The 27,893-nt window shown below is 35.6% G+C and overlaps 1 protein-coding gene across 1 annotated transcript; it reads right to left on the bottom strand.

Moving 5' to 3' along the window:
- Positions 1 to 10,702: 10,702 nt before the first annotated feature.
- On the bottom strand, positions 10,703 to 14,864 carry LOC125242064 (UDP-glycosyltransferase UGT5-like). The gene is made up of 5 exons (XM_048150766.1): positions 14,002 to 14,864; positions 13,048 to 13,267; positions 12,184 to 12,267; positions 11,755 to 11,890; positions 10,703 to 11,003 (listed from the first exon to the last, which is right to left on the bottom strand). The coding sequence occupies exons 1-5, from the start codon at positions 14,809 to 14,811 to the stop codon at positions 10,721 to 10,723; spliced, it is 1,533 nt and encodes a 510-aa protein (XP_048006723.1). The 5' UTR covers positions 14,812 to 14,864; the 3' UTR covers positions 10,703 to 10,720.
- Positions 14,865 to 27,893: the final 13,029 nt, after the last annotated feature.

Here is a 27,893-nt window from a genome sequence, read left to right on the forward strand (position 1 = left end):
GAAACACGTGTTTTGTCCTTTAATACCAGCGGGTAAAAACGAATTTTATCCACTAGTGGGTAAAGTAATTTGACCTTGAATAAAGTCAAATTAACTGCTTTAAAATTGATAAAAGTAGGTGAATCTAGTAATAAAGATGATTTACCACCTGTGGAACTACTGGAAGCAGTGATAAACGCATTTTTTTGCGTTGTAGTTTCCTCGCTATAGTGAGGGGAAAAGTTTTGTGTTACATTCGGGTGCAAATGTATTTTACTTCTCGTGTGTTAAAAAACTCGCAAGTTCAGGATTCTATAGTTGAACCACTCGCTTCGCTCGTGGTTCAACTATAGAATCCTTTCTCTTGCTCGTTTTTCAATTCCACACTCGGCGTTAAAATACAACTTTGCCCCCTTGTATAACAAATAACTATTAATAGGGTGCGATTTTCTGACTAGGGACTATGCATAAAAATCTTTATTTAAATTGTTAGGCATACATAAACTAACGCCTGTATTTCCAAAAAGAAAGGAAACTGCCATTTCTAGTTTCAGTGCCATTTTTAGAGTTTTGAACGAAAACGAAATAAAAGTGTGGTTATTACAGAAACAGGTTGTTACCCTTCGCTCACTCCACAATTTAACCAATATACCACAGTCACAGTATAATAAAGAGTGCTATCGTACAGTAGGCTCCCTTCCTGCTTCCCTCTGAAAGTGCCGCGCGACGCTCTCGGTTAGGTACCTCATAGTTACCGTCTGTCAAGAATGCGACCAGTCTCTGTCTCATCTCACTCATACAAGCCTGGTATGCGTTTGCCTACTCGAGCTTAAACTGTGTGCGTAGGAACGCGCTCTTTTCATGTATTTGATCGCCATTGTCCGAGGTGTGCCACAGTAGACCTCGACCCGTCAACACACGGGTGACCTGACCTATTACATATTCAAACAGGGGCATTATGAATTTGATTTGCGTTGTGTTCAATTGTTGGCAAGCTGTGCATGAACTAATTAATAGCACTTGGGCTGATTGATTAAGATCAACATTTGGAGCACGTACTCAACCGCAGCTAACACAACTATGGGTTATTCTGGTTTCTACTATTACCAAACAATAGTTGTGCAACACGGGGAGTAAGTTAAATATTGCAAAACGAGAAATAAACTGTGGCGTCAAAAACGCTCTCCGCCATTAGTTCCAATTTTGACCTAAGCGAAAGAGAGCGGCACCCTTTTCTACGCGCGGATTTTCTACGGCAAAACAAAACACTATCGTAATCTAGCCAGTGAGAGAAACATTCCCATATAACCATAATCGGTCGCCGTTCCTACGCAAATCCTCCTATTTTGTGTACACACAGGTCTCCGGGTCTCAATGCTTAGTCGCAGTACGGTCGACGTTTAGTCGCGGCGACCCAAATGGGGACGATTGGTAACAGGCACAAATGGTCACAGAAGTGACAGAAGTGTGCACTACGCGTGCACACATTGTTACCGTTTGGCGACTACTTTCCCAAAATCATTCGTTCATTTCATTCTTTTCAAATGGCGACTGTCAGAGACGTCAAAGTAAAAAAGAAATAAAATCATTTGACATTAAAATGTAATGGCGTAAGAATTTGTTAAAGATAAATATTGTTTGTATTTGTAATATAATGTGGGCTAATTACCATGGCCAATTAAATTGCTCGAGTGATTTCATAAAATAAGTCTAAATTTATCAACGCGCCATCAATTTACCTCAGTTTAACCAGTAATAATATTATTGACTACTCGGTGTTTGCGTGTTATGTATATTGATTGGTGAAGTTTTAGTGCTCCGGTGCATATACTATACTGAAATAATAAAAATAATGCCTAGAAAACCAATAAAGTTGTTAAAATATGGATTAAGACGGTAATATTCCATGTAAAAAACAGTCGCCAAACGGTCACCAAACGGTCGACAAACGGTCGCAAAATGGTCGCAGCGTACACGCGTGACCGAAAGCAGTGAATATTTATTATATTTTCAAAATGGCTTCTTGTATTAATTTTTTCCAGGTATCCTCAAACTTTATAAACAATTAAATATGCCATCGTACTCAGTTGCCCTCACTAAAGAAGATTAAAAAAAATTGTAACGTGCGTACCGAGCTGCTGGGTTGTAAAGGATCGGGGATCATATTATTATGGTCTTCTATAGAGCAACTAGTATTTTGCGGCATTTAACAATTGACACTTGTTGAAGTAGTTTTCATTAATATTACTATCAACATTAATTTCAGCGATCTGTACTTCTTTTGTCAAGATTTTTGTATAGATCTACGACTAAGTCTACAAATTTGTAATGTTAAAGAGACATAAATAAAACGTAGTAGAGTAAATAATGTGTTTTTTTTTGTAACCCAAACAAAATACTTGTAGATACGAGTGCGGAAAAGAGGAAAATCGATACGAGTAGCGATAAATTAATACACGAACGAAGGGAGTGTTTTAAATCGACACGAGTTGTGAATGTCCTTTTCACACGTGTATCGTACGACGATTTTCAGTACCTAAATCTAAGCTAAGAGTTTCGACCAGACAAGAAATGAATCATTGCTTGATTTGCTCGCACTACTGCGTTAAAAAAAGCAACATCTGTACTGAAAAAAACTATCATTGCGCAACAGAAATTCTATTAATTAATATCTATTTCATTTGATTCCTACTTTTATTGTGTAAAGCAACACTACACTTTATTTTTATCAATAAGAATTAAAAATTATATATTTAATACATTAAGTAACTATAAAGTGCTTATCTATTTGTATTATCATTCTGCACTTTTCTTAACTTTCCCACATTTCTATAAAATGTCGAAGAGTGCTTAAATGGTCGTCGTTGTTTATTATTATTTAATTCGCTCATATTTAAATGATTCAAAGCAACCAGTCCACAACTTCACAAGACAGTTTGAGAAACCTTCGTATTTCAGATTGTCATTTGCGGATACAGTGGTTTAGGAACAGTTCGGTAATCAGACCTACACATGTGTGTACAAATTCTGTCAATGTCACTGTCAGAAACCGTTCTGACAGTGACAATGACAGCCACAAATTCGTCCACATGCTGTTACCGTTATGTGTGCAAATGTCGACTAATAAAGTGTCGTTAAAAGTCATTCTGACAGTGACATTGACAGCCACAAATTCGTACACATTTTGTTACCGTAACGAGTGCACACGACGACTACATTTTGTTATTGTATCAATACGGTCGCATTGTTTGCACGACGTTACCACGCGTTATGTCACATTTGACAGTTAGTTACTGATTTGAAGATTTTGCGACTGAAATGGTTGTATGGGTTATGTTATCGATATCGATAATTGCGTAGTAGAATAAAACGTCCCCAAAGAAAATAAAATAAATAGGTATTTATAAATAAATAAAAAAAATGTTTTTTTTTTATAATAAAAAATTACATGAGTTACATGACTGTAGTTTGTATAATAATAATAATAATAATAATCATTTATTTCAGACCAGGTCCATATACATTTAAAATATACAAAAAATTCACAAAAAATGTATAGGGTGACATAGAAACAAATGCAATGCAGTGATAGGTTCCTCCCTAGCCCATTTCCACGCCACAATTGAATCCAAATCCCTCAGTCGACTTCTACTACTTACACCCACTGGAGAAAATGGGGTGGCAAAATTCTTAGCCCGTAACCACACGCCTTTGTACCTACATTTGAAAGTAGAAGAGCCTTTAAGCCAAGCATCTTTCTATGGCCCTTAACAGTCAAAAGGATAATAGCCGCCTTTACACAGACGCTCTATCGCGCGTGATACAGCAATCGCGTGTAAAGCTGACGCCGTGGCTTGCGTGGGCGACGGTCGCGCGATGGTCGCGCGACGGCGATGCGACGCATACGAAATCAAACCTTATCGATATGGAAGTAGACGATGCGATGGCGACGGTCGCGCGACGGTCGCGCGACCGTCGCCCACGCAAGACACGGCATGACGGGAGGGGAAGGGACAGAACGCGCGATTGCGCCTACCAGTGCGGGCGCGCAATCGCGTGGTTAAGGTTGTCTTTACACGTACGTTCATTCGAGCGCGCAAGATGGCGGACATACTCTCATAGACTAAAGAATTAGTGGTTGAATTACTTGCTATTTATAAATCGATACTATTAATAACAATAATAACGCGAACTATCGCGCACGATTAGCTTTTACACGCACGCTCTTTCCGTTCTCAAAGACTGCGACGCGCAATCACGCGCGAATGAACGTGAACCCTAATAAAAAACAACACGCAATCGCGTGCGATTCCGCGCATAGCCTTAACCGCGCGCTATCCTGTAGGCTCCGGGAACGCGCGATAGAGCGGCTGTGTAAAGGCGGCTAATGAATAGTTGGTCTAATATCATTTGAGGTCAGTCTAAGCCAAGTCAAGCCGTTAGGAATGCTGCTTTATGACCGAAAGGCTGACAAAGCACCAGCGGCCTGTCACTTCGGCTGGCCTGGCAGCCCAAAGATAATAGAATTTCACTAGATATAGTTTATGAGTAAGGTGTATGCCCCTGCGTTGCCATGATGTCGATATGTTGTGAAGACTATACTCTCCCCAAATGATTTACAACGTTTTGTTATATATTTGTGTTGATTCATCAATCTCAAGAGGAAAGGCCTGTGTGGTACGGAACCTTCCTGCAACATGAAATTTATTGTTTAAACGAGATAATATACTTGAAATAAAATTTAAATGGGCATAATACTTATATAAAACTATATGTTATCATACATATAATATTGTCAATTACAGTTATCTATTTTGTTGATAAGTGATAAGTTACTAATAAGTTGCTTAAATTCTCACTATACTTCAGGGAACATTTCGACTTTCAGACTTCACAGTTTTAGTCCTGACTTTTTTAAGTTAGGCACCGAACGATTATTTCTTGATGCCTGTCTTTGGTCATGTCAAAAAAAAAAGATCGCTGTCAGGATCGAACTTGAGAACATCGGCATACGAAGCCAGCGCACTACCACGGGACTACGTTTTGACTTGCTGAGTCCGACGAAATCATGGTATAAACTACGGAGTTGTAACTACTAAGTATTCTGATAAATTCTCGTTCTCAAGAACATTCTCAGAAGTTACCGAAAATTCTCATGAGGAAAGTTCTGCAACTTTGGAAACTTCTCGTCCGCGGGGTTGAACACCGAAATCAAGTTTCCAAAGAACATAACAATCATTTGTCGTTTTACCGGCAAGCGATATGCGATATTAATGTTTAATATTAAAACATTGTAGATATAACAGACTGAAAATCTTGTTCATTATTTATATCTGCGACACACATTTAAAATCATTTCTCAATATTGTGTATTTACTTTATTAGGCCCAGATTAATTTCTTACACTAGAGATTGACAAAATGACATATCGACATCGATAAACAAAGTACCTAAGTAAAAAGTAAATATAAAAGTAAATCAGAACATTTAAAGATACTTCACGGGAAATATAATATCTGCTTTAAGGGGCTGACAACACCCAATTGCGTAAAATTGATGTTACTTGCGCAGTTTTTTAAGACAAACTATTAGTTTTAGTAAGGCAAGTAAATTATATGTTATTATTCATTATATTTCGAAGAACATAGCCGTACTCGATACACGATTTAATGAAATCGGCTCGATAGAAAAAAATTGCAAAGATTGGTCTCGAGTTCGTCATTAAACGGTTGTGTGTCGTTCAATTATTCACTTAGTTGTCTTTAGTTAATATTATAATAACACATATATACATATCTAAAACACTAACGAAACATTTTCCACAAATAATGCATCTTTCTATTTTATTTTAATATTTTTCCGCACTTTTCGTACCTATCCGCCCTCTTTTAGTGACATCGCGCTCTCACTTACTCCCATACGATTAGACAGTGTACGCTAGCGTCAAGGCCATTGGGTGCTGTCAGCGTCTTAACAAAGTTAGTTCTTTTGTGTATTGTTGGAAACGGTAGGTACATCGATGTATCGATACCTAAAAGTTATGTGCATATTTGATTTTCTCATACTCATGTCATTTTTATACAGGTTGCCATCCAGATTTTGAACTACTTCGTAAACAAAGGATTAAAATGACCACAAGAATGGAGTCCGCCGGCATACTCCAGGATATTTTCAGCACCCTTCGAAGAAAGCTGCTACCGGAAGGGATACAAGAACAGAACTCTTTGAATCATACATTTGATGTATTAGAGAGTAAATTACGGATCTACTTTTATTTTATTCATTAAAATATCAATAATGGGTGTCAACTTTTATTTAAGTAATAATGACATTATGTCTCACCTGTGCGTCAAATTTCGAAGCTAAAACGGCGACACGGTACTGATTGAAGATCGAGTAGAGTAGCTATATAATTATGTCTCTCTCAGTATATGGCATACTTCACAAGAGTGTACGGGATGGCATAAAGTTAGTTAGATCTTGCTTAAAAGAATCGGTCTATCTTAGTCTACTCGTATGTGGCAGCCGGCCGGCTCGTTGTTGACGCTTCGTGGTCATCGAAACGCAGTCTGGCTCTGTCGGGCCACTTCAGAAGAGTGATAAGGAGAGCTAGCTACAAAACGCTAACGCAGCCAGCAAAAGCAATTGTGCCATTAGTTAAGTAAGGAACCGTCAAGGTCATTTCAATTCCGTCAACTTTCAAATAAGACTATGGCATCTAAAATGAACAAGGCTATTGGATGAAAGTGATGGCCTGAATACTGGACTATGCTATGAAATAGTAGATTACGATTCAAGTGCGTAAAAAATGAAGTTCGAAACAAGTGGCGATAAATTAAAAAACGACCGAAAGGAGTGTTTTATATCGACACGAGTTAGAAATTTACTTTTCACACGTGTATCGTACGACGTTTTTTAGTACAGATGGCCTTCCAAAATTTCGACCGGATATTATAATGAACCACTTCTCGCACTAGTGCGTAAAAAACACCATCTCATCATTTATACACGTAACTATAGCCTGACAAGATTTTATTTGACCCTCGCCACGTTGCGGAGTTTCAGCTGAACTAATTTCTTTTACTGGCAAGGATTACTATTTGACACCCGTCGTCGAAAGTCATCGAATGTCAGTGATGTAAACGAGAAGTAAATATTTAAAATTTACCAATGGTTTCATCGCAAATATGCTCAAAATAATGTTAAAAAAGTGAAAATAATTATATTTAACGTGATAAATTACTTACAACAAAAAAGGATGAAGGATTTTTCAGTATTTCGATAACAATGTTCCGAAATCGGTTGTTGACATGTCCGGTATTGACAGTTTAAAGTGCGGTTCTCCTGTACTGATTATTTGGTTTCGATTTAGCTAAATATATTTTTTGTTCTTATTTAAGGTGGCTGTAGCTGTGCCGTGAAACATATTTATAGAAATAAAGAGGCCGTTACATCATTGACACTAGTACAAAACAAGATCCCGCGCAAAAAGAAAATAAACATCGATGACTTCGATAAAGGAGTAGCGAGTATTTAAACCTTATTTTTACCTTTTTTCCCAACGTTTCGGCCAGGTTCGGCTTTAAATATGTGTACAAAGCGCGAGAACTTAAAGTGTTATATTTAAACCTTGCTTATTAAATTTTGACTCTCTAAAACCACGTTTTAATTTTCTACAAATGTTAACACGAAACCAGTACACACTGTCCCCATTATATATCACGTCCGCACATTATTGCCATATTGCCAATTGCCGACACTCTTTCAGGGTCAAATAAAATCTTGTCAGGCTTTGTCATACATATGTCATAAATATTGAATGATTCGGTAAAATAAAAATTAAAACTTTATTAATAAAAATATTTATTGCTAAAAATGTTGTAAGTTATAAAAATAATTTGCATTTTTTGCACAAACATACCTACATTTACATATTAAATCCATAATTTTGCATTTACTTAATATTTACATATTCAAACATTTAAATATATGTTTTTTTTATAAATGGGCTTACTCTTGGCCACAGACTAGCCAAAGGCAAAGACGTGGCCTACGATGGAGTGAGCTCGCCCAGAAGATGCCTTTTCACTCTTGATTTGAAGGTTGCCGGGCTATAAATAAATAAATAAAAGCGTTCTGTTTTTCTCCACGCTAGAATTCATCTACTAACTTCATATGACAAACACTCTTTGAGTTCTAGAGCGCATCAAAGGACTGCAAACAAACTACATTTCATTTAAAATATTGTATCTACATCCATATAATAAGTTCTCTTAGTTAAGCAAATGTCCTATATTAAGAAATTTATATCTGCTAAGACATCGTTATTTTTACTTTAAGATATCGGCAAGTGATACCCACTCTAATTCAAAAACAAATTGTGCTACAAAGTAAGAATCATATTTGCGATGATGGAATTCATCGATCAGTCATTTGTTTCGTTACAAAATATCGAACGTTTTAAAAGTCAACTGAGAAGCTGATGAAATTATGACGTTTGCTTAGTATCGACGCTGTTATCAAAATCACTGTCAATTTATCTTGGTTCTACTCTAGAAAGAAGGATGTCGAGTTCTAATGCAACCTATCAATGTGTTTAAACACCAAAGATGTTTACTGCACGATTTGTCTTAAAAAGTCATCGTCGTGAAACGGCAAAATTAAGTAGAGATAGAGACTTTAAAAATCCTGTGTTTTAAAATCAGAATACGCCCTTCCGGCGCAGTCAAAGATGCGAATACTTTAGTCAACCAAATGCGCTCTAAAGCTCACGAGAAAAAGCAAAATGCAGGCCTTTTATTTTAAAGTAAACATAAATCAGGCTTGTCTATCCGTTTAAGTAGAGAATGGGAATAGAATTTATCCTTAGAACCGTACAATACAAACAATACGGCGCTGGTGTGGGGCCATTTTTCAGAACCCACCCTGCCATAGATCAGGGAACCGGTGCTCAGGTGTACACTTCCTTGCAAATTAAAGTACACGCTGTGGAAAAAATGCAATTGTGATGGAACTCTAATGATCATTTATGCGTGAGTTGCGTTGACTTATTTTCTGCCAGTTATGTTTGATAAATCCTTTATTACATGTAGCTTTTATAACAGGAAGATGCATTAAAAGACATTTTAGTAAAATTGGGAATTTATACAATTTTGGGTTATTTGTAACGAACCATAGACTAAGCCATGAAATGTTCAATATCTTTGCTACGAACTGTGATAAGTGTCACTGTCAAACTCAAGTGACATCCCGACTGAAAGATTTTTTTGTTATAGCGACAGATCTAAATGAGCTATTTGACGTCACTTCCCCTTTAAACTATTTTTAAGATTTTTTATACTAAAAATACGGAAAAAAAATGTGATCTATTCGATTTCGGGACATTCAAAATTTTGAAACGTTGTCAATTGTTCACACTGTACTTTAATTATATATCTAATATGTTTCTCTAACAGATCTTTCATGACATATAAATGCAATACTGTTCTCCCGCGGTACAGGCCTAGCCTAGTGCGGGGACCCCTGGAAACTTGTGTTAATAATAATTAGGATATACACAAATGGATGTAACCCTATCCTTCAACAATTGTTTTTGTGTTTATGTCCAATAAACGAATTTTTATCTTTTATATTTTTTTTATTTGTTAGTCTACTCAAAATGTTTTTTTGGTTATCATTAAAATAGTAATACCTACATATCATTTTGTTCTAGTTTATACTCACATGTATTTTTATTTTTTTAGTAAAATAAGGATAACTCACAAGTAGGTACCTACTTACGTGGAAGTAATATCGTGTAATGAGGCGGAAAACCTCGGAATAGATTTCACGAAATGATTATTTTAATTTGAACGCCAGTGTGTACGCGTGGCTCATCTTGAGGTAGATTTGTTCATCTAATTTCAATTATTTTTACTTTAATTTATGACGAAACTTGAAATAAATAAATAAATATTGGGGACACCTTCCACAGATCAACTTAGCCCCAAACTAAGCAAAGCTTGTGCTATGGGTGCTAAGCGACGATATACATACATCATCAAACTTTTTTAGTAACCAAGTGAAAGGAATAGGTAGTGAAAAATACATTTATATTGGTTAGTAGATACTTTTAGTTCTTAGATAAGTGATAACAATTACATTTTAATATATTGTTGATAATCCCGCTGTATCTGACGATTTGATAAAATTAATGACTGAAAAAATTTAATAATTACGGCGGTGACTATCACTAATTCATACCTAAAATATAAAGTGATCCTTTATCATTGATTGAACTGTGATGTGAGCGCTGAGATAAATAAATAACGTGCCAAGAGCGTGTCGGGTCACGCTCAGTGTAGGGTTTCGTAGTTTCCCTTATTTTTCTTTTATATATATATATATATTTTGGTTAAGCCGTATGATTCAATAGTTAGAGGGGGCGTACATTTTTTTCGATAGGAGAGATTATTTCCGAAAATATTAATTTTATCAAAAAATGATTTTCGTAAAACGGCATTTCATTTTTAAATACCTACGCAATGATATTATGACACGTTGGGGTTAAAATGAAGTAAAAAACATTTTTTCCACTTTTTATTTTACCACTTTGTCGGCGTGATTGATACAAATTTCAGATTTCTAGTGCTAACGGTCACTGAGATTATCTGCGGACAGACATGGTGAAACTATAAGGGTCCCTAGTTGACTACGGAACCTTAAAAATCGCTATCAAGCAACATAGCTATAATTATTTTTATCAGTCTTTTTTCGGCTTGCTCTTAAACAACTTCTTAATCAATTTTATTAACAGATTCCAGATTCCAAGAGGAATTAATAAAGTAGTTATTAGGATGACAAGCAAGGTTGCGACAAGGGGCAGTTCTAGGTACTCCACCCATCCCATGTTGGCTGCTGGCGCCCGTAGATGGCGCGCGCCGCCGTGGCGAAGCACGTGCTCTGTCCACCAGACCGCACGCTCAAGTGCAGTCATCGGCTGGTCAGCCATTAATTTGCGAAGCTTCAGTATATTCTGACGGTAGCTGAAATAGAACATGCATTTATGTAATCTCTTCTAACATTACAGTACCTAGTTAATAGGTACAGATGGACCAATCCAAACGTGGTTTGCGACGGGGTTACAGTTTGACAAAAAATAAAAGTGGCATCATCGTAGTGTCGTTCCGTTTCCTTAGTCCTTACACATCTATCCATACTTAATATTATAAATGGGAAAGTGTGTGTGTCTGTTTGTTTGTCCGTCTTTCACGGCAAAACGGAGCGACGAATTGACGTGATTTTTTAGGTGGAGATAGTTGAAGGGATGGAGATTGACATAGGCTACTTTTTGTCTGTTTGTAGCCGGAGCGAAGCCGCGGGCAAAAGCTAGTATAATTATATAATTGAAACAGTCACCAAGCATAATATCTTAAAACAAAACTAATATTAATTGTTTTAATTGAAAAAGATATTATATGACGACCGGTCTGGCTTAGTCGGTAGTGACCCTGCCTGCTAAGCCGCGGTCTTGGGTTCAAATCCCGGTAAGGGTACTTATTTGTGTGATGAACACAGATACTTGTGCCTGAGTCATGGATGTTTTCTATGTATTTATCTATTTAAGTATGTATATCTTCGCTTAGCACCCATAGTAAAAGCCTTGCTTAGTTTGGGGCTAAGTTGATCTGTGTAAGGTGTCCCCAATATTTATTTATTTATTTTATTTTATTGCCTTATAAATGCAAAAGTACCTTTAAAGCCGTTTTTGATTTGTTTTATCTTCATTTAACTTACCTGTCATCGCCTAAAACCTTCATAATTGTGTTATAGAACTCTTCTTCACTTAGTTTTTCCATTACCAACTTTTCACCAATTTTGTGTTGTATGTATTTCTCCGTATTGAAGAACTGATCCACCAGTATTGGAATTCCTGTTCATAAATAACAAAAATGTAATTCGATCAAAGCTTATGGAAGAATCAATAGCACCAATATATCAAATATATTTCTTCGATATAATATTATTGTTTAAAACGCAATAAATCAAATATTTAATATTCATTCGCAGCAGTTTGATTTTTACAACGTAATTTAATTGAAACGATAAAATATGTAAAACTTTAATGTTGAAGAATTTTAAAAATATTTTTTTTTTGCTTTTGTTGCGCTTGATTTGTTGGTACTTATAGATACTTATATTTCACAAAGGAAAATATCCTCTAACCTATCAAAGGTACGCCCGCAGCAATTGCTTCGTCGGTTGACTGCATCCCTCCTTGTGTGATGAATAGCTTTATACTCGGATGCCCTGAAATCGTTTGGTGGTTAGTGGCTATTTAGGAAGTTTGATGTTTAAAATAAGATTTCCACTGCCGAGGACGTCAAAGTTATTGCCAAGTTACCTTGGACTAGACTCTAGTTATCAGTAAAAGTAAGAACTACTCAATTCTCCATACTAACGCTCTCGACTATTTCCTCCCTGGGTTTTGAAGAAGCAATGATATTTTTTTTCAACACAGATTATTATTATTTTTATCTGTGTCGGACCGTTTTGATTTTTTTTATATTTTTATTTTCTAGAGGTCTTCAAAAATTTACAAAAACGGCCTTATTAATTATGGCGCAAAAAAAGGTGTGGTATTCAAAATTGAATTAAACTCTCAAATTTCGCTACAATTGATTAAGTTTTGATGGAGGAAACAGTAGAGAGCGGAACGATTTTAAAGATATTTTCGCAATATTTTTTAACTGACTTGTTCTGAATGGATATTTCTTTTTGATAAATATAGTTAATAACACTAGTATATTTAACTAAAATTCTCAAATTGAAAGGGAGGCTCCTTTGCATTTTAGCATTTTCGCTCCTGTAGCGTCTTAACTGTCTTAAGTATATTTGGGGGTTTTCCGTTTGAAATGGGTACGAATATTTGCAACAACAGTTCCACTAAAGCGCGAATAGAGATAAAAAATATGTCCTAAACGGTGACATTTACAACATTAAACCTTCTAAAATTCCAGCACCTTACATTCCAAAATCCAAAAAGCTCCATAAATAATTCAAACCACTCAATCCTCACTATAATCTTACTTAGCAAGTCGTTTTGCGGGACCCACTTAACTATTCTCACATTACTGGGTCTCCCAGGTACGTCCTCGGCATCCCATTTGCATAGAACGTCGTAGGGTAATTTCGAGAACACGTTTAGTAACAAACGGATCTTGTCTTCGGCGAGAGTCGACGGGTTGAAGTTGGTACCGAAACTGACGTAAATCACCCCTTTGGATGTGTCGAGATAGGATTTGAGGTCCTGCAAATGTTAATTGAATTTAATTTGATTGTGAACACCGGTCTGGCGGAGAACGAATTGGTAGTGACCCCACCTGCGATGGTCTTGGGTTCGAATCCCGATAAAGGCATTTTTTGTGACATGAGCACACGTATGTGGTCCTGAGTGATGGGTGTTTTGTATACCGTTGTCTGATTACCCACACAAGCCTTCTTGAGCTTACCAATTCGGTCAATCTCAGTAAGAATGTCCAAAGTATTTTTTTATTCATTTACAATCTTTAATATTGAGGCCTGTTCGCAATCTGAATTGCCTATGACGTAATTATACATATTTAGTCCAGTTTACTTTCTTATCGTATCGTAATCATATCAGATATGAATACGTAGTATGAATACCTACTGCGTTCGAACTTCAAATGACCGATATTTGTAGTTTATTTTTTGTCTACACAAAAGACGTACTCGTAGATTGCAAGTATAAAAGTAAACAATATAAAAAAATGTTTTAAAATTTTGTACAAAACAAACGACCAAAATTTTATTGTGGCTTTACGTAATAGCTGAAGGTACTAATTAAATACCTACAAGTATAAATGTAGAGTTATAGATTTTACCAGACACATGTAAAACTATAAAGTAAATGAATACTAACTTGAGTTACACTGTGTACTTTAGAATAGCACTATGATACAAGTATTGATGGACATTTATTGGCTGGTATATATAGATACGTATATATATTACCAAACTTACTTTAGGAAGTTCTTTTACAGGTTTCATGTGAAGTCCCCCTAAATACACCACACTAGAAGGCACGGGTCGGTTTCCTTCCCAGATGGGATTTGAATTTACAAACAGCATGTCAATTTTATCCTCCAATTCAGATAGATTCGGTGTATCCTCACCAAAATATTTCTTCAACGTCCTATTCACATCATCAACGTAGTTAGCATAAGCGAATTTTAATACTAACTCAATTACAACTTCTAAAACTTTGTCCAAAATTGATAAGTCTCTTAATTTCTGTCTATACAACTCAGGGTATAAAAACATATGTGAAGGAGCACCCATAGAATCATAATTGATTCTAGACCCATAGAATGAGCTCATTTGAATTACAGGAGCTTTATACTTATGAGCAAAACCTAATGCCGCTGGTACACATGCTTCAGCTATAACCAAATCAAATTTTTGATCTTTCGCCATAAATTCTTTGACCTGAGGAGTTTCAATTTCAACCTTTAGAACGTCGACCATCATCTGTAAAGCCGTCGTGAGCATCGTATACGGCGGTGCTCCTGTTATGAAATCAATCTTTTCTTTCCAAGCTTTATATGAAACATCGTGCACATCAATTTCGGTCAGATTTGCGGGTGCTGTTTCATTTTTGAATGCTGGATCAGTTGTGATTACTACTACGTCATGCCCTCTCTTTGCTAATTCTGTCATAAGCGGTCTGAACACGACCTGGTGACTGATGGACGGTATTGGAAACACTCCAAGTATCCGCGCACTTTCTATTAAGTTTGTTAAGCACAAGAATACAATAAATTCACGTAACATTTTTTAGGCATTAAATGAACAAAGCATCACGGATGTACATGATAAAGTAACCAATTTACGCACTGAATGATCGTCTTTATATCGTATTTTGAGCAGATATTCACGCAATGACATCATTTCACAATCATTATTGACTAATTCTAATTATATATCGATACCTTTGGGTTCAATTGGCGTAAAGGACAAAATGCAGGTTTTCAGGAGAAGCAAAAAACAACTTTTTTTTTAGAAAACTGTTAATAACTTTTTTGTTTTTTGACCTATATTTGTGATGTATATAGAAAAATATGTAGATTTTTAATATCCTTAACCTGGTGTAGCAACCGCAGTGATAAACTAAACGGTTTAGAAGTTAGATGGTTGTAAAGGACACGTCAAAATGCTATGAACGTCCTTTACACCCACGATTTTTTTGAACAATTAGAGTTGACAGGGTCGTAAATGACGGTCTCAGATGATTTTTGTACAAATTCGGGGCGTAAATGTAACCGAAATGGTATAAATGACAACTGTTTTGAGCTTAGTTTACTATTTAGCAACTTGAAAAATGCATTAAAACGTAGTTAATATGGTAAAGAATAGCTGCATTCGATTTACAGTGTATTTTTATCTAAATATTTAGGAACAACAAAGAACAAGACTATTTGATATCCAGTTTTGCCATAAAAAAACAATACTTGCTTATAAACTATCTAACATTTTGGCAACAAATTTAATGTTATTATTTCAGTACTCGCCGCTGTATCAATAGGTTAAGTATTCAGCCTTTAATTCTAGCAGGGAAACGTTTTTTAGTACATGAAAATAAAAACACACTAATGATAATCAGTAAATTTTAATCAGCAACTGTGAACAGTAGACTATACTAATACGGCAGTATTTTTAAGTCTAAAGTAGAAAGAAGTTCTAATAATACCTACCAGTTATGTCCCCTGGATGCCTAGCCAACTTTTCAAATGCTCACACTCAGAGTATCGTGAATATCTTTCTCTATCACTCTTTCTTATTTAGTGCGACAATGACAGTTACGTTTCGCTAGCGAATGAGCATTATTGTTTGTGACTAGGTACCCAGGTACATAAAGCATAGATTGTAGGTATTTCTAGGATTTAATAGTTAAGATTATTCTTATTTAAAAGGTTTAAAAACTAAATAACATCTTCTGTTTTAAAATTATTCAAAATATAAATCAACGTAGTAAACGATAGTAGTTACTATTATTTATTAGTTGGTCACAGTTTATGTATTACGCGTCCTAACTTGCGCTTATCTATACATTTTTATAAATGGTTTGAAACTGAGCCAAAACAATAATAAATAATACTAATGGCACATATAATAATTATCAGATTATAGTCTAAAACAATGAAATTAAAAATAAGTTTAGCAGACTTCCCGCGGTCCTTAATTTTTCTAATAAAATTAATAACTTTCGTCCTCATCATCGTCATCGTCGTCATCGTCAGTTTCTGGAAGCCTATCTTGTGTCTTTGCTTGAAAAGGTAGCGAAGTATACTCTACATGAAAACGTCGTGGTATGGTTGCTTGATCGCAGAGCTTCTTTAAATCTTTATACTTTGCAACTGAGATTGGCAGGCGTTCCGTGTATAATGATTTTGGCCTCCAAACAGCCAAGTCTGGATTATTCGTTTCCTGTCCGTTGACTATATTCTTTTCCGAATGTACTTCTTTAGCTTTGCCTTTACCCTTGCTTATACCCTTTCCTTTTCCTTTTCCCTTACCTTTCCCTTTCACAATAGTCGGACAAGGAGCAAATAGTGTTATATTATGCTTTTCGGCACCGGTTGCCATGGAATACTTGACTTCCATCACGTTTTTGTTTTTTTTCCGGAATGTCGCTACCCTCACTGCTCGCATTTTAATATGCTTCATGACTTCAGGTGTGAAAGTTCTTTCTGTGAGGTCATCAAAGTCGATGAAGTCGCTGAATTCTAACACGTTAACTTTGTAAGGTCCGGGATTTTTTCTCGCGGCTTCGATTAATGTTGGCCATTGACTTGGAGCCCATACAGTAGTATGTTTCGTTTGTCTTTCTATAACCGCATGCACAGAGTCTACCGGCATGTAAGTATGTCCAGGCAAAAGATAATTTATTTGAATTACCTGTACTGACTCAGAGTTTTGAATAAAATTATTTAAAACTGACAGAACAGTTTTATTTTTATTTTGGCCAGAACATGAATCGCAGTAAAGTAGCACATTTTTAAAACGCCTTTTGTCTACTTCTTCTAGATATTTAACAAGACACGTTGCTATTTCATTGCTTCCCCTTTTTGCATCAGATTCACCCCAGACAAAGCAATCTACGTTTTGAAAGCCGGATTCGTAAATAGTGAAATTATATACTGCGTATTTTCTTGAGTAATACAGCAGCATACTTTTACCGTATGGGGTATTCAATACTTTTTGTAAATCAAAACTGCTTGTAAGCGTGTCTGAAAATGGCGTACTCAGGCTTTGATGAGAGTTAAATCTGTCCATACTTGCAACTTTTTCTTGTTTATGAGTTTCCATTGCCTCTAATTCAGCGTCACTTAGGACCTTCGGGGTTCCATCTTTATTAGTCTCCTTTAGGATGTTATCAAACTTGATACATGCTGTACATTTATCTTTTTTAGGTTTATGAAAGCTGATTTTATACTCTTCATTGAATATAACTCTGAAAAGTGACTCACTAACTTGCTCAATATCCTTATCAGCGCAATGTTTCATGTATAAGCTATACAAGTTTGCGATATTCTGGAATTCTTGAGGCAGGTAAGTTTTACCTGTACGCGCTCTACAGCGGTGTGATGGAACTGCGGGTAGCATTTCAATATAGTTTCTGACGGCAGCTTTGCTAGCTTCGGTATAAACAGGTGGAACATTTCGTTTTCTCTTATCGGCTTCGACCATGCCCTCCGATATTTTGGAAACACTATACAGTAATAGTTTCTGCGTTATATCTAAAGTATTTAACAAAAACTTTTGGCAAACTTGCCTTCGGTCGTCGCCTTCATTTATATAGTATTTGTATGTCATGGTTCTTCTACTGATATCTAGTTTTGTTTTTTTTCTATTAATAGGTACTATTTGGACACATTTGATCAACCAATCGCGTTTTCTTTTCTAGTCTAAACCCATAAAAAACTGGAATAACGCTGCTCTCCTCTCCTCATTTATTTCATGGCAACCTCTTTGGCATTTTTCTGGACGGCAAGGATTTTCTTTCATTTTTTTCGCCTCCACAATTTTGCCCGAATGTGTTTCAAAACTTTCCCCTGCATTCCTCTTCTCTTTGAAAATCTTCCTTTTATTCAGACGCTTTGTTTTTTTCAAAAATTGTTTGTTTTCATTTGAATCCACTTGTTTGCGTTTCTTTTTCTTCAACTTTCCTTTTTCCGATTCGCTTGATGACTCCGATTCTTTTTGGGTCCAAACGTCAGAACTGCCTGCGCTAAAATCCATGTTTTCGTCTTCTGAAAGAAAGTCTTTATGAAGGTTTACTTTTGTTCTCTTTCGTTTCTTCCTTTTGTTCTTGTTTTCAGGACTCTTTTCATCAGATGAATGCGGAATAATCTTGTTGTTGCATGTTGACTCTGTAATATAGGAACATGAAGGTTTTCCAGCACTTTCATTCAAAGAAATATCATCGTGCGTTTTCGTGACCATTTCTGCGAGGTTATCGGTTTTTGAAAGCAGACTTATGCTATCGTTAGCTTGCTTGGATAAAGCATTATGCGGGTGCGGGTCACACGGAGGATACAAGGAAGAAGAGTTACTATCATCAGGAGCAGCGCCAGGTGCATTATATTCAGTTGGTGAATTGAGAGAAGGCTGGGCATCAATTACTAAATGCGGAGAAACTTCAATATTAGTATTAGTTATTTCTGCAATATGTTGTTTATTGTGACAATCAGGAGAAACAGGCGTGTTGGGAAGCGATGATTCCTGCCCCCCTATTAAATCACACAATGGCTCTTTCATGCCAGTTTGGGATCTTGGAATAGTAAAACCATGCAGATTATCAATACATACATTTTTTGTAGCATCGTGGGATGAAAATCCATTTTCGCAGTAGGTTTCCACACCTGTAAAAAGACAACATTGTTTATATAAATAAGTTTTTGTTGTAACTTGGATAATTATAAAGTTACTAATATAAAGAAATAATACATACCTAAAACCGATGAATTTTTTGTAGATCCTGATTCTTTAGTCCGAGGAATCTGATTTTCTTTGGATTTTTTTGTCTTTGGCAACAAAATCTTACGATTTAAATCCGTTATCAGTATATCAGATGTAATAGTTATTTTTGGTTTATTAGCTGTATCTACGTGTTGATCAATATCGTCTACGTCTGTCATTGTATTTTCTCGTGAAGATGTTACCGTGCACGTTGCATTTGAAGTGGAATTAGTGAAGAACGTATGGTTTCTTGAAAGGCAAACCATGGATGTGTTTATAATATCGTCGGTATTGCTCAAACTCGATCGGACTTCGATATCATTGTTTTGAATTTCATTTAGTGCACGCTTTCGAATATACTTCTGGTAAGAATCATCTTTCTCTGAGATATCGCTGTTTTCTATTACACTGCACGACTCATTCGAAGGAATTGGGCTCGTATTCCTTTGCGGTTCTATTAAACCTGGTTTAGGATTTAGTGACTCAGTTCTGAAAAAAAAACAATTAATAATAAAAAATAGTAAATATTTTGTCACTTTACTTCTAGTATAAGTAGTTATTAATGACAAGAAATGCCCAAGACATGTACGGTATAATACCTAAATGAAATTAGAATAATTATAAATTTTCATTTACACCCACAAAATACGTAATTGCAAATTTGCAAGTAGTCCTTTACGACGTCCAATGTTTGTAAACAATATAGAAATATGCCCTTTACGATCAACAAATAAGACTAAGTTATGAAAAATGAAGACGTAGTAAAGGACATGTCTCTTTATTGTTTACGTACATCTGACGGCGTAAAGGACACGCCTTTTTACATTTGACATTGTAAAGGACCACTTGCAGGTTTACAATTACACATTTCGTGGAAGTAAAGGACAATACTATCATACTAAAGTTTTTTATCTTCTCAAATTATCATAAACCCTCTATAATGCGTTCAAAAACCATAGGCATGACCAGCATTACCAACCAGCAGAAATAAACGGAACTGTAATTTTAACATAACAGCAGGTTATGAAATTAAATTTTTCTCAAACATGCAATGAAATATTGTCTTTACGTTCCTTAAAATGGGCTGGGAAGTATCGCTTTTTGGGCGCAACAACTCGAGAGGACTGTAAAGGGATTTCATATTATTTTTAGGCCTAGGCCTGCAAAGTAACTTTTTTTTATAAAATATTGTCCTTTAGAGCATTTTTTTTTATTTCATTGTATGTTTGAGAAAAGCACTATACATGCCTCGGCGTGAAAACGGATTCCCGGCCTCGTATCCCTATCCGGCCTCGCTCGCACGCTCGCTCGGCCGTATATACCCACTTGGCCGGAAATCCTCATTTTCCCGGCCTCTGATGTAATGTACTATTGTTAAAAACAGCTGTTAAATTCAAGTAAGTGTGCTTTTCTAGTATCTATAATATATTCATTAACAGATACGAAACCTCAATTCAAGTATGTTTTTACTATAAATCGCACATGCACTAGGTATAAATAAAAACCAATTTTGCGCACTTTTGCACTTACCTTGTCATCATCTTATCGCGATGCTTCATAATTGACGACACTTTATTTCGCCTTTTTTCAAATGGGTTTATTAATGTCTTTGTTTTCTTAGATTTACGCGGCATTGTAGTTTTAATTAAGCACAAACAATTAAACCACACAATATATCCACAAAAAAAAACACAAAGCGCGTCCGTCATCTAACTGCGTCAAGATGCGTGTACGACTAAAAACGGAAACGAGGCACTGGGCAATGCACGAATACACCTGTCTCGCTCTCCTACTTAATAAGAAAGTCGAGTCAGAGCAGCACAGAGCATATTGAGTCAGCTGGTTCTTATGCAGACGCGAGACTGTGCGGCTTCTGCAAGTTAGACAAGGATAGTTGCGGAAGAAACATTGACCGTAAATCTTTCCACATTTGAACGGTATCATTACATTTACTTCAGTTACAAAGGACACAAAAAATACTGATTTGATATAATCGACCTTTACGTTTATTTACTTTTTTCTACTTGAATAATTACAAACAGGTTAATGGCAATAAACAACAAAAAAAGGGACATCGGTCCTATACCACCTAGGTCACTCCATGTCTTCGCGGAAGAATTATTTTTAGTGCTGGTCGTATAGGACAAAGAACAGAAAATTTGCCCTTTACGCCCAACTTTACCATACTGCTATAGAAAGTAATCGTTATAAAGTAAGGGCTTAAAGGACAACAATAAATGTCAAGGTGACTTACGACAATATTTTTATTTGTCGATTTCCTTTACGATACAAATAATTATTTATAATTAATGACTTGATATTTACGCCCCTTCAGCTAAGCTATTTTTTCAAGTCCATAGTAGAAAATCTGGGTCGTAAAGGCAACTTTTTAAGAGATATCGAAATTTTAACTACACAGATCGATAGAGCTTGAAATTCTGAACAAAACTGTATATATAACTCATTTTCGCCAAAATGTCCTTTACGCCAATTGAACCCAGAGGTATCGATATGATAAGAATTCGGTTGACCGATAATATGTTATTGGGTTTCAGAAATACTTTGTATTTTACTTAGTGTAATTCACACGTTGCCTACAATTTTATATGAGGGCATTTTCAAAAATTGGGACCCAAAATTAGTGAAAGTTGTTAACAAAAATTTACTCGATGTCAGTTTTGTGACGACAATTATTAAGAATAAAATGTATCTAAATACCAACGTTTTTCATGTTCTAAATGTAGATTATTGCTTATTGTTTATGTAATTAACACAAAAACAATATTTGTATTGAAACTACTGAAACTACTGTCACTAATTTTAGGTCCCAATTTCTGAAAATCACCATTAATACGTTTCAACGCTTAAAGATTATGTTTGACGGAACAAATAATAAAATAAAAATATGCCTTATAGCCCTTATACCGTAAAGCACATAGTGCGTAGTAAAAGACATCAAGATTTTAAAAATATCATTTATTTATTTATTTAATCTTTATTGCACAAAAGAAAAATCTTGCAGTACAAAAAGGCGGACTTAATGCTTTAAAGCATTCTCTACCAATCAACCTCGAGGCTAAGCAGAGAGACTGTGAGCGGTGCTACAATTACAACAGTAAAATCAAAACAAAGGAAATAAAAGAAAGCATACCTACTAAATAAACTAAAGTACACATATAATTTACAAATACATATACATACATATAACTATATATACAAATATATATATATATATATATACGAAACATGTGAAACTAAGAATTTCATTCTGCTAGCAAAGAGAGCTCGTAAGGATTTTTTGAAAGCGAACTTAGTTGGGGCGCTTTTAATTTTATAAGGAAGTACGTTCCAGAGACGAGCCACTTGCACGGTGCACGAATGTGACATGAACCCAGTACGGTGAGGAGGGATGGACAGAGACATGTTGCCAGTGGAGCGAAGTTGACGGTCGCAAAATTCATTCATCATTCATTGTCATTGAATGATCTTCAATACCGCATATAATTGGCGATATCCTTCATTTGTCTGGAAAATTAAACAATGAAATTGTGAGGATAATCGGCCCTATCGGAATTTCAAGATAATGTTAGGATACGTCAAATATTAGACATAGGTACAATATGAATAGTTATATATTTAATATATATGTGCTTATATTAGCGACAGGGACTGTGTTAATTGAAGAGACGTATTGATTTTAACCCTTGACGCAAAAACGACGGGGTGTTATAATAAGTTTGACGTGTCTGTCTGTCTATCTGTTTGTCTGTATGTCTGTCTGTCTGTGTGTGTGTCAGTCTGTGGCATCGTAGCTCTCGAACAGATGAACCGATTTAAGTTTAGTTTTTTTTTGTTTGAAAGCTGAATAAGTCGGGAGCGTCTGTGCAATTGCGGCGAGGAAGACCAGACCATGGAACACAATTATCCAGCACTGTCCCCTTCGTTCATATCGAGGGCTGCCAGAAGACTTTCTGCATCTCACACCCGATGCAGCTGACTGGCTAAGCTCCCTGAATATTTACATCTAAAATGTAGAAAAAATTGCCTATTTTGAAATTGGTGTCATGCCATACGACTAAATAAATGAAAATCGGCTCACTATGTCGAGGGTTTTTTTTTTCAGTGCCACTCTTGGCAAATAAGGGGTCGATAGAAAACGAAACGGTTTTTTTTTTTATTTTAGGTAATTTTGTGATTATTGTCATTGACATAATTATACTACCCAAAATATGAGATGCATCCTTAACATTATATTTAAATTCGAATAACGCCGAGTGCTGTTGTTTTAGTATTTCCATAGATTAAATTAAGCGAACAAGTCAAATATTCGAAGATATGCAAATTACTGCGAAATGCGATTATGAAATGTTAATTAAATAACACGATTAAAAGCGTCTATTGTTATTGAAGGATTATAATTAATTTTCAGCGATTGAATATCGAATAACGAGTATCTTTGAATTGGATTATGATCAAGTTATTTTAAAGGGAATAAACTCAAATAATGTTTTCTGTATATAAGTATTTATATATTACATATATCGTTGTCTGAGTACCCACAACACAAGCCTTCTTGAGCTTACCGTGGGCCTCAGTCAATCTGTGTAAGAATGTCCTATAATATTTATTTATTTATTTATTTATAGATAAAAAAACCAAAGGTGAAACTAAAATAAAAATTCCCCCTTCGGCAATGTTCCGTAGATGCTGGCAGCATTACATCGCTGAATCGCAATATTATAGAACAGAAGACATAATTATAGAGACACGTATAGAGAAATGATCATATTTATTTTTGTTTAATAGAAACGTGAACGTGAAGTAAATAAGGGTGGTAACCCTTATCTACTCGATTGTAATAACAAATTACGCATTTGCTCTAGGTTTACTCTGGATGTGAATGTGACTCATTCGCCTAGGTATTTGATACGCTCATGCCAATGCAACTTCACGTTCAAGTATGAGAAAAAAACATAACGCGCAAATTATGACGGATATTTATTTCATTTAAAATACACTTACATCAATTTAAGCTGGCACCCAGGGCATCTACAGGAATTTTTTGACGCGTCACAGCATGTTACTGTGACACGGAAAATGTAAATATTGGCTCTAGTATGGAGCAGTTTAGGGGCGCTGGTCGAGATGTTCTCCATGCATTGTATGGTATTTTTCGCTATCGAGAAACGTATTCTAAAACAGAGAAAAGGCTCATATGATCGCACAAACAAAAAATCCAATTGTGTTTTCGCTTTTTCACAGCCACTTATCACATATTCCTAAAACTCGCCAAAAAACCCTAACCTCACTTCGTCGAGCGAGTCACAGATGTTCGATTGTGTTGAAATGAAATTCCGACGTCAGTTCGCTTCACATTTTCTATGTACGTGTCCGGAATAAAGGACGCGACGCAGCATGTTGATTTCCTAGTATTGCAAGGGAATATTTAATGAAATAAATAAATGGGTCAGCTGTCAATGTTGCGAAGCACAAAAGAAGTAATTGGATGAATAATTGTCACTTCGAGTTTTTTTTTATTCTTTTAACACAGAATAAAGACGTTGCGTTTTGCTGAGAAAAGTAAGAGTAAAAGCTATTTCATAGTAATGTACCTTCTAATAATGGGTTTAAAAAAAATCTTGTGAGTATAGTAGTTAACCCTTAAAAGAGCATTGGGCATTGTCGGAGAATGACTAAAATGTGGTTTGAGACACGTTTTATGACGCTATATTTGACAAATAGAGCAAACAAGGGTTTACAACTTTGTACAACCTGGCTGGTATTCGACTGAGTTCTGCCAAAACGCCAGAGAGGACGCTATTGTCTAAAAGAACAGAATCGAAAAACAGATGATGAACAGATGATTGGAGGCTGCCGATCGAGCTGCAGGCAAAAATGGTTGAGGAGTGCTGGCGTTGTTGGAGGTTCTTCGGTCTAATCCGGCAGTTTGCTCGAAATAATAGGCGGGATGTAATCTATAACGTGTTTTAATGTGTAATCGATTTTGTGAAGTAAATTCTGTGATATGGACATGGTATTTCATTGAAAAGCTCTCATAAACAACTACAACGGGTCCTGACAACGGTTCTGGTATGATACGCCCACGATCCGACATATATTTACCGCCATAGTTTAGACTTTATTTGACAATTTGAAAGAATTGAAATTTGACTAATTTCTGAAAATCTTTTGCCATATTAAGGGTTAATAATATACCGTACGGTATCTACTTAAATAGAAACAGCACATGATTATCTGATTTAGATTGTACATTAATGAATAAAAAGCGAGGCAATTGATACTTGGTTTGAGTTTATCTTTAAACACATTTACGAAATAAGTATAAAGAAAAATAATGTATAAATGCACAGTTAAAACATGGATACTTACCTACATAACAATACAAAAACATACACAACATCGAAAAAGCTGCTGTGCGGCTCATTTTGTGTCTGGTGAACTGCCAATGTGGTATTACTAACGAGCCGCAACACTGTAATGTCAGCAGAATCCATTACTTGTAAAATTCATAGATCGCATCTTTATTACTATGTCAATTTTATCATCTCGGAGAAAAAAATATAAAAAAGCTATTCCGTACATAGTAGATAAATGCTAAATTGCAAAGGGTAAGGAATCATGGGTTTAAAATAGTTAATCTAGTCTTTAGCCCACGCCAAACGCATGGCAGGTGTTACTTTTGAGTAATATTTCTAGATAACACTCAATTTATCATTAATAATCTTATCATAATATAAATAAATATATTTTTCTTTGTTGTCTCATACCTATATTTCCGGCCGTCTGAACCATAGGTAAATATATCGAGATGACGGAATAATTTTAGAGTCAGCGATTTTTTTTGGACTCACGTTCGGAAATCTGCCATCCACAATCAGCACGCCGAGAATTGACATCTGACCGGGGGCCGATTTTTGAGCCTCACGCGTTCGAATTCAGAAAATTGTCACTGAATATAATAAGCAAGGCACCGTTTTCAACCGGTATTTTAGTGACAAAATCCCGTATGCGAGATTAAAAAATCGCCCCCCTGATAGTGACATTTTTGCGTACATTTCTGAAACAATGAGTAAATGTCAGCAGTTCCTGGATATGTTTACTTACGGAAGATTATTGTGGTTCCCAATACTGAAACGTTTCATCTACATAGTACTAGTACTTATGAACAATATAGCACTGTGTCGGAACATATAATCAGGAAAATGAAAGGAAGTAAAAGTTGTGTGTAGACAGCGAGTGATCTATTTACCCCACGGTCTATTCATATCCCGGTCCACATACTTAATTCTAATGAAACATAACCTTAGGTACCAACTTCATGTAGGTAACTACGGTTTGACTGAGGCAGTTTTTTTTATGATTATGTCCGGAATTTTCCCTATAGAAACAGGTCGCAATCCATAGCATATTCTCCGATTGTTTCCGATCAGATTTCATTAATAAACATAATATATATTTGATAATCCAGATTTTGGATATATTTCAAACAATGAAATAATGCATAATTTTACAATAAAACAAAAAGTCTGTGAAAAGAGAAATAATTTTAGCATAATTACAGTATTAAATTAACCTGCAATGTCAGTAAATTTATTACTGCGTAAAAGCCTAGCGCTTTCAGCGCAATAGCTCTGGATTACTGAAATGTGGTGCAAAGTTTAAGGTTGTTCTCGTTGGTTTTAAAATTTTAATATGTTCTAGAGTTAGGTAACGAAACTATACGCATAATGTGCATAAAAATATTTTTGGATCGCCGTATGAAAACAACAATAATCATGATAAATTTTAAAAATATATTAGGATTTTACAGATAACTATGCAATTAATAATTTTATTCAATTTTAATTGTTATGCAAAGTCATTACTATTAGGAGTATCATAAATTATAACTACGATAGTATGCAGATATAGATACTAAGGTATTTTCACTTAATTAAGTACAACGAAAGTCAACATATTTTTTATACAAAAACAGGTAAAAAGAAATATTTATGAAGCATACGATTAGGTTTCAAGGTGTGATGGAGCACGTATATTTGACGCAGTCAAATGAGAAGATGATACGGATCGGCATACAGGACAGTTTTTGTACATTATTATTGATTCGTAAAAATATAAAAAATGAAGTCAGGTAAGGGTCTTTTTTGTGAGGAAAACGAATTAGAGAAACTGGATCAATAAATGATAATGATGACTCAACGTCGACGGCAAAGACGTCAATGTAATATTTAAAATAAGTTGGGTTAGGGTTTCCTTGACAAGAAAAGAAAGGGGGGGCGTATGCAGATTATTTGAGATGGAAAGTGCCGATGCGGTCTAAGATGAAGCATAGAAGCATAATTGTTACGTATATTTGACGCAGTCAATGATGAAGATGATACGGATCGTCACAGGACAGTTTTTGTACATTATTTATTCGTAAAAATATAAAAAACAGTAATAAAATTAATTGAAAACGAATTAGAGAAACTGGACATAGTATTGACCGGAATATGATGATGATATTGATGATGACGTATCCGTCGACGGTGACGTCCTGACAAGAAACGTCCTGACTGGAATATACTTAGACCGTGATTACCTTTTTGATTTTTGTCCAACTCCCGATATTTAGACGCAGTTGCATGCATCATGATCAAGGAACATTTAATATAGGACACAACAACATAGAACCGGACATAGGTACTTACGGATTTTCACTGACAGCTTCAACCTGTACCTGTGTATAGCCGCTCGTTTCGAATTTCCTCTTTTCCGCATTTGCATCGTACCTAATGTATTAACTATTTTAAATTCCGTCAAAACTTTTAAAACTACAATTATACTAGGCACGTTCCGCAGCCCAAAGCGCGCCTCGTCGCTACAAAACCAAA

The sequence above is a fragment of the Leguminivora glycinivorella genome, chromosome 2 (assembly GCF_023078275.1).
Source record: "Leguminivora glycinivorella isolate SPB_JAAS2020 chromosome 2, LegGlyc_1.1, whole genome shotgun sequence".
NCBI classification, from domain to species: Eukaryota; Metazoa; Arthropoda; class Insecta; order Lepidoptera; family Tortricidae; genus Leguminivora; species Leguminivora glycinivorella.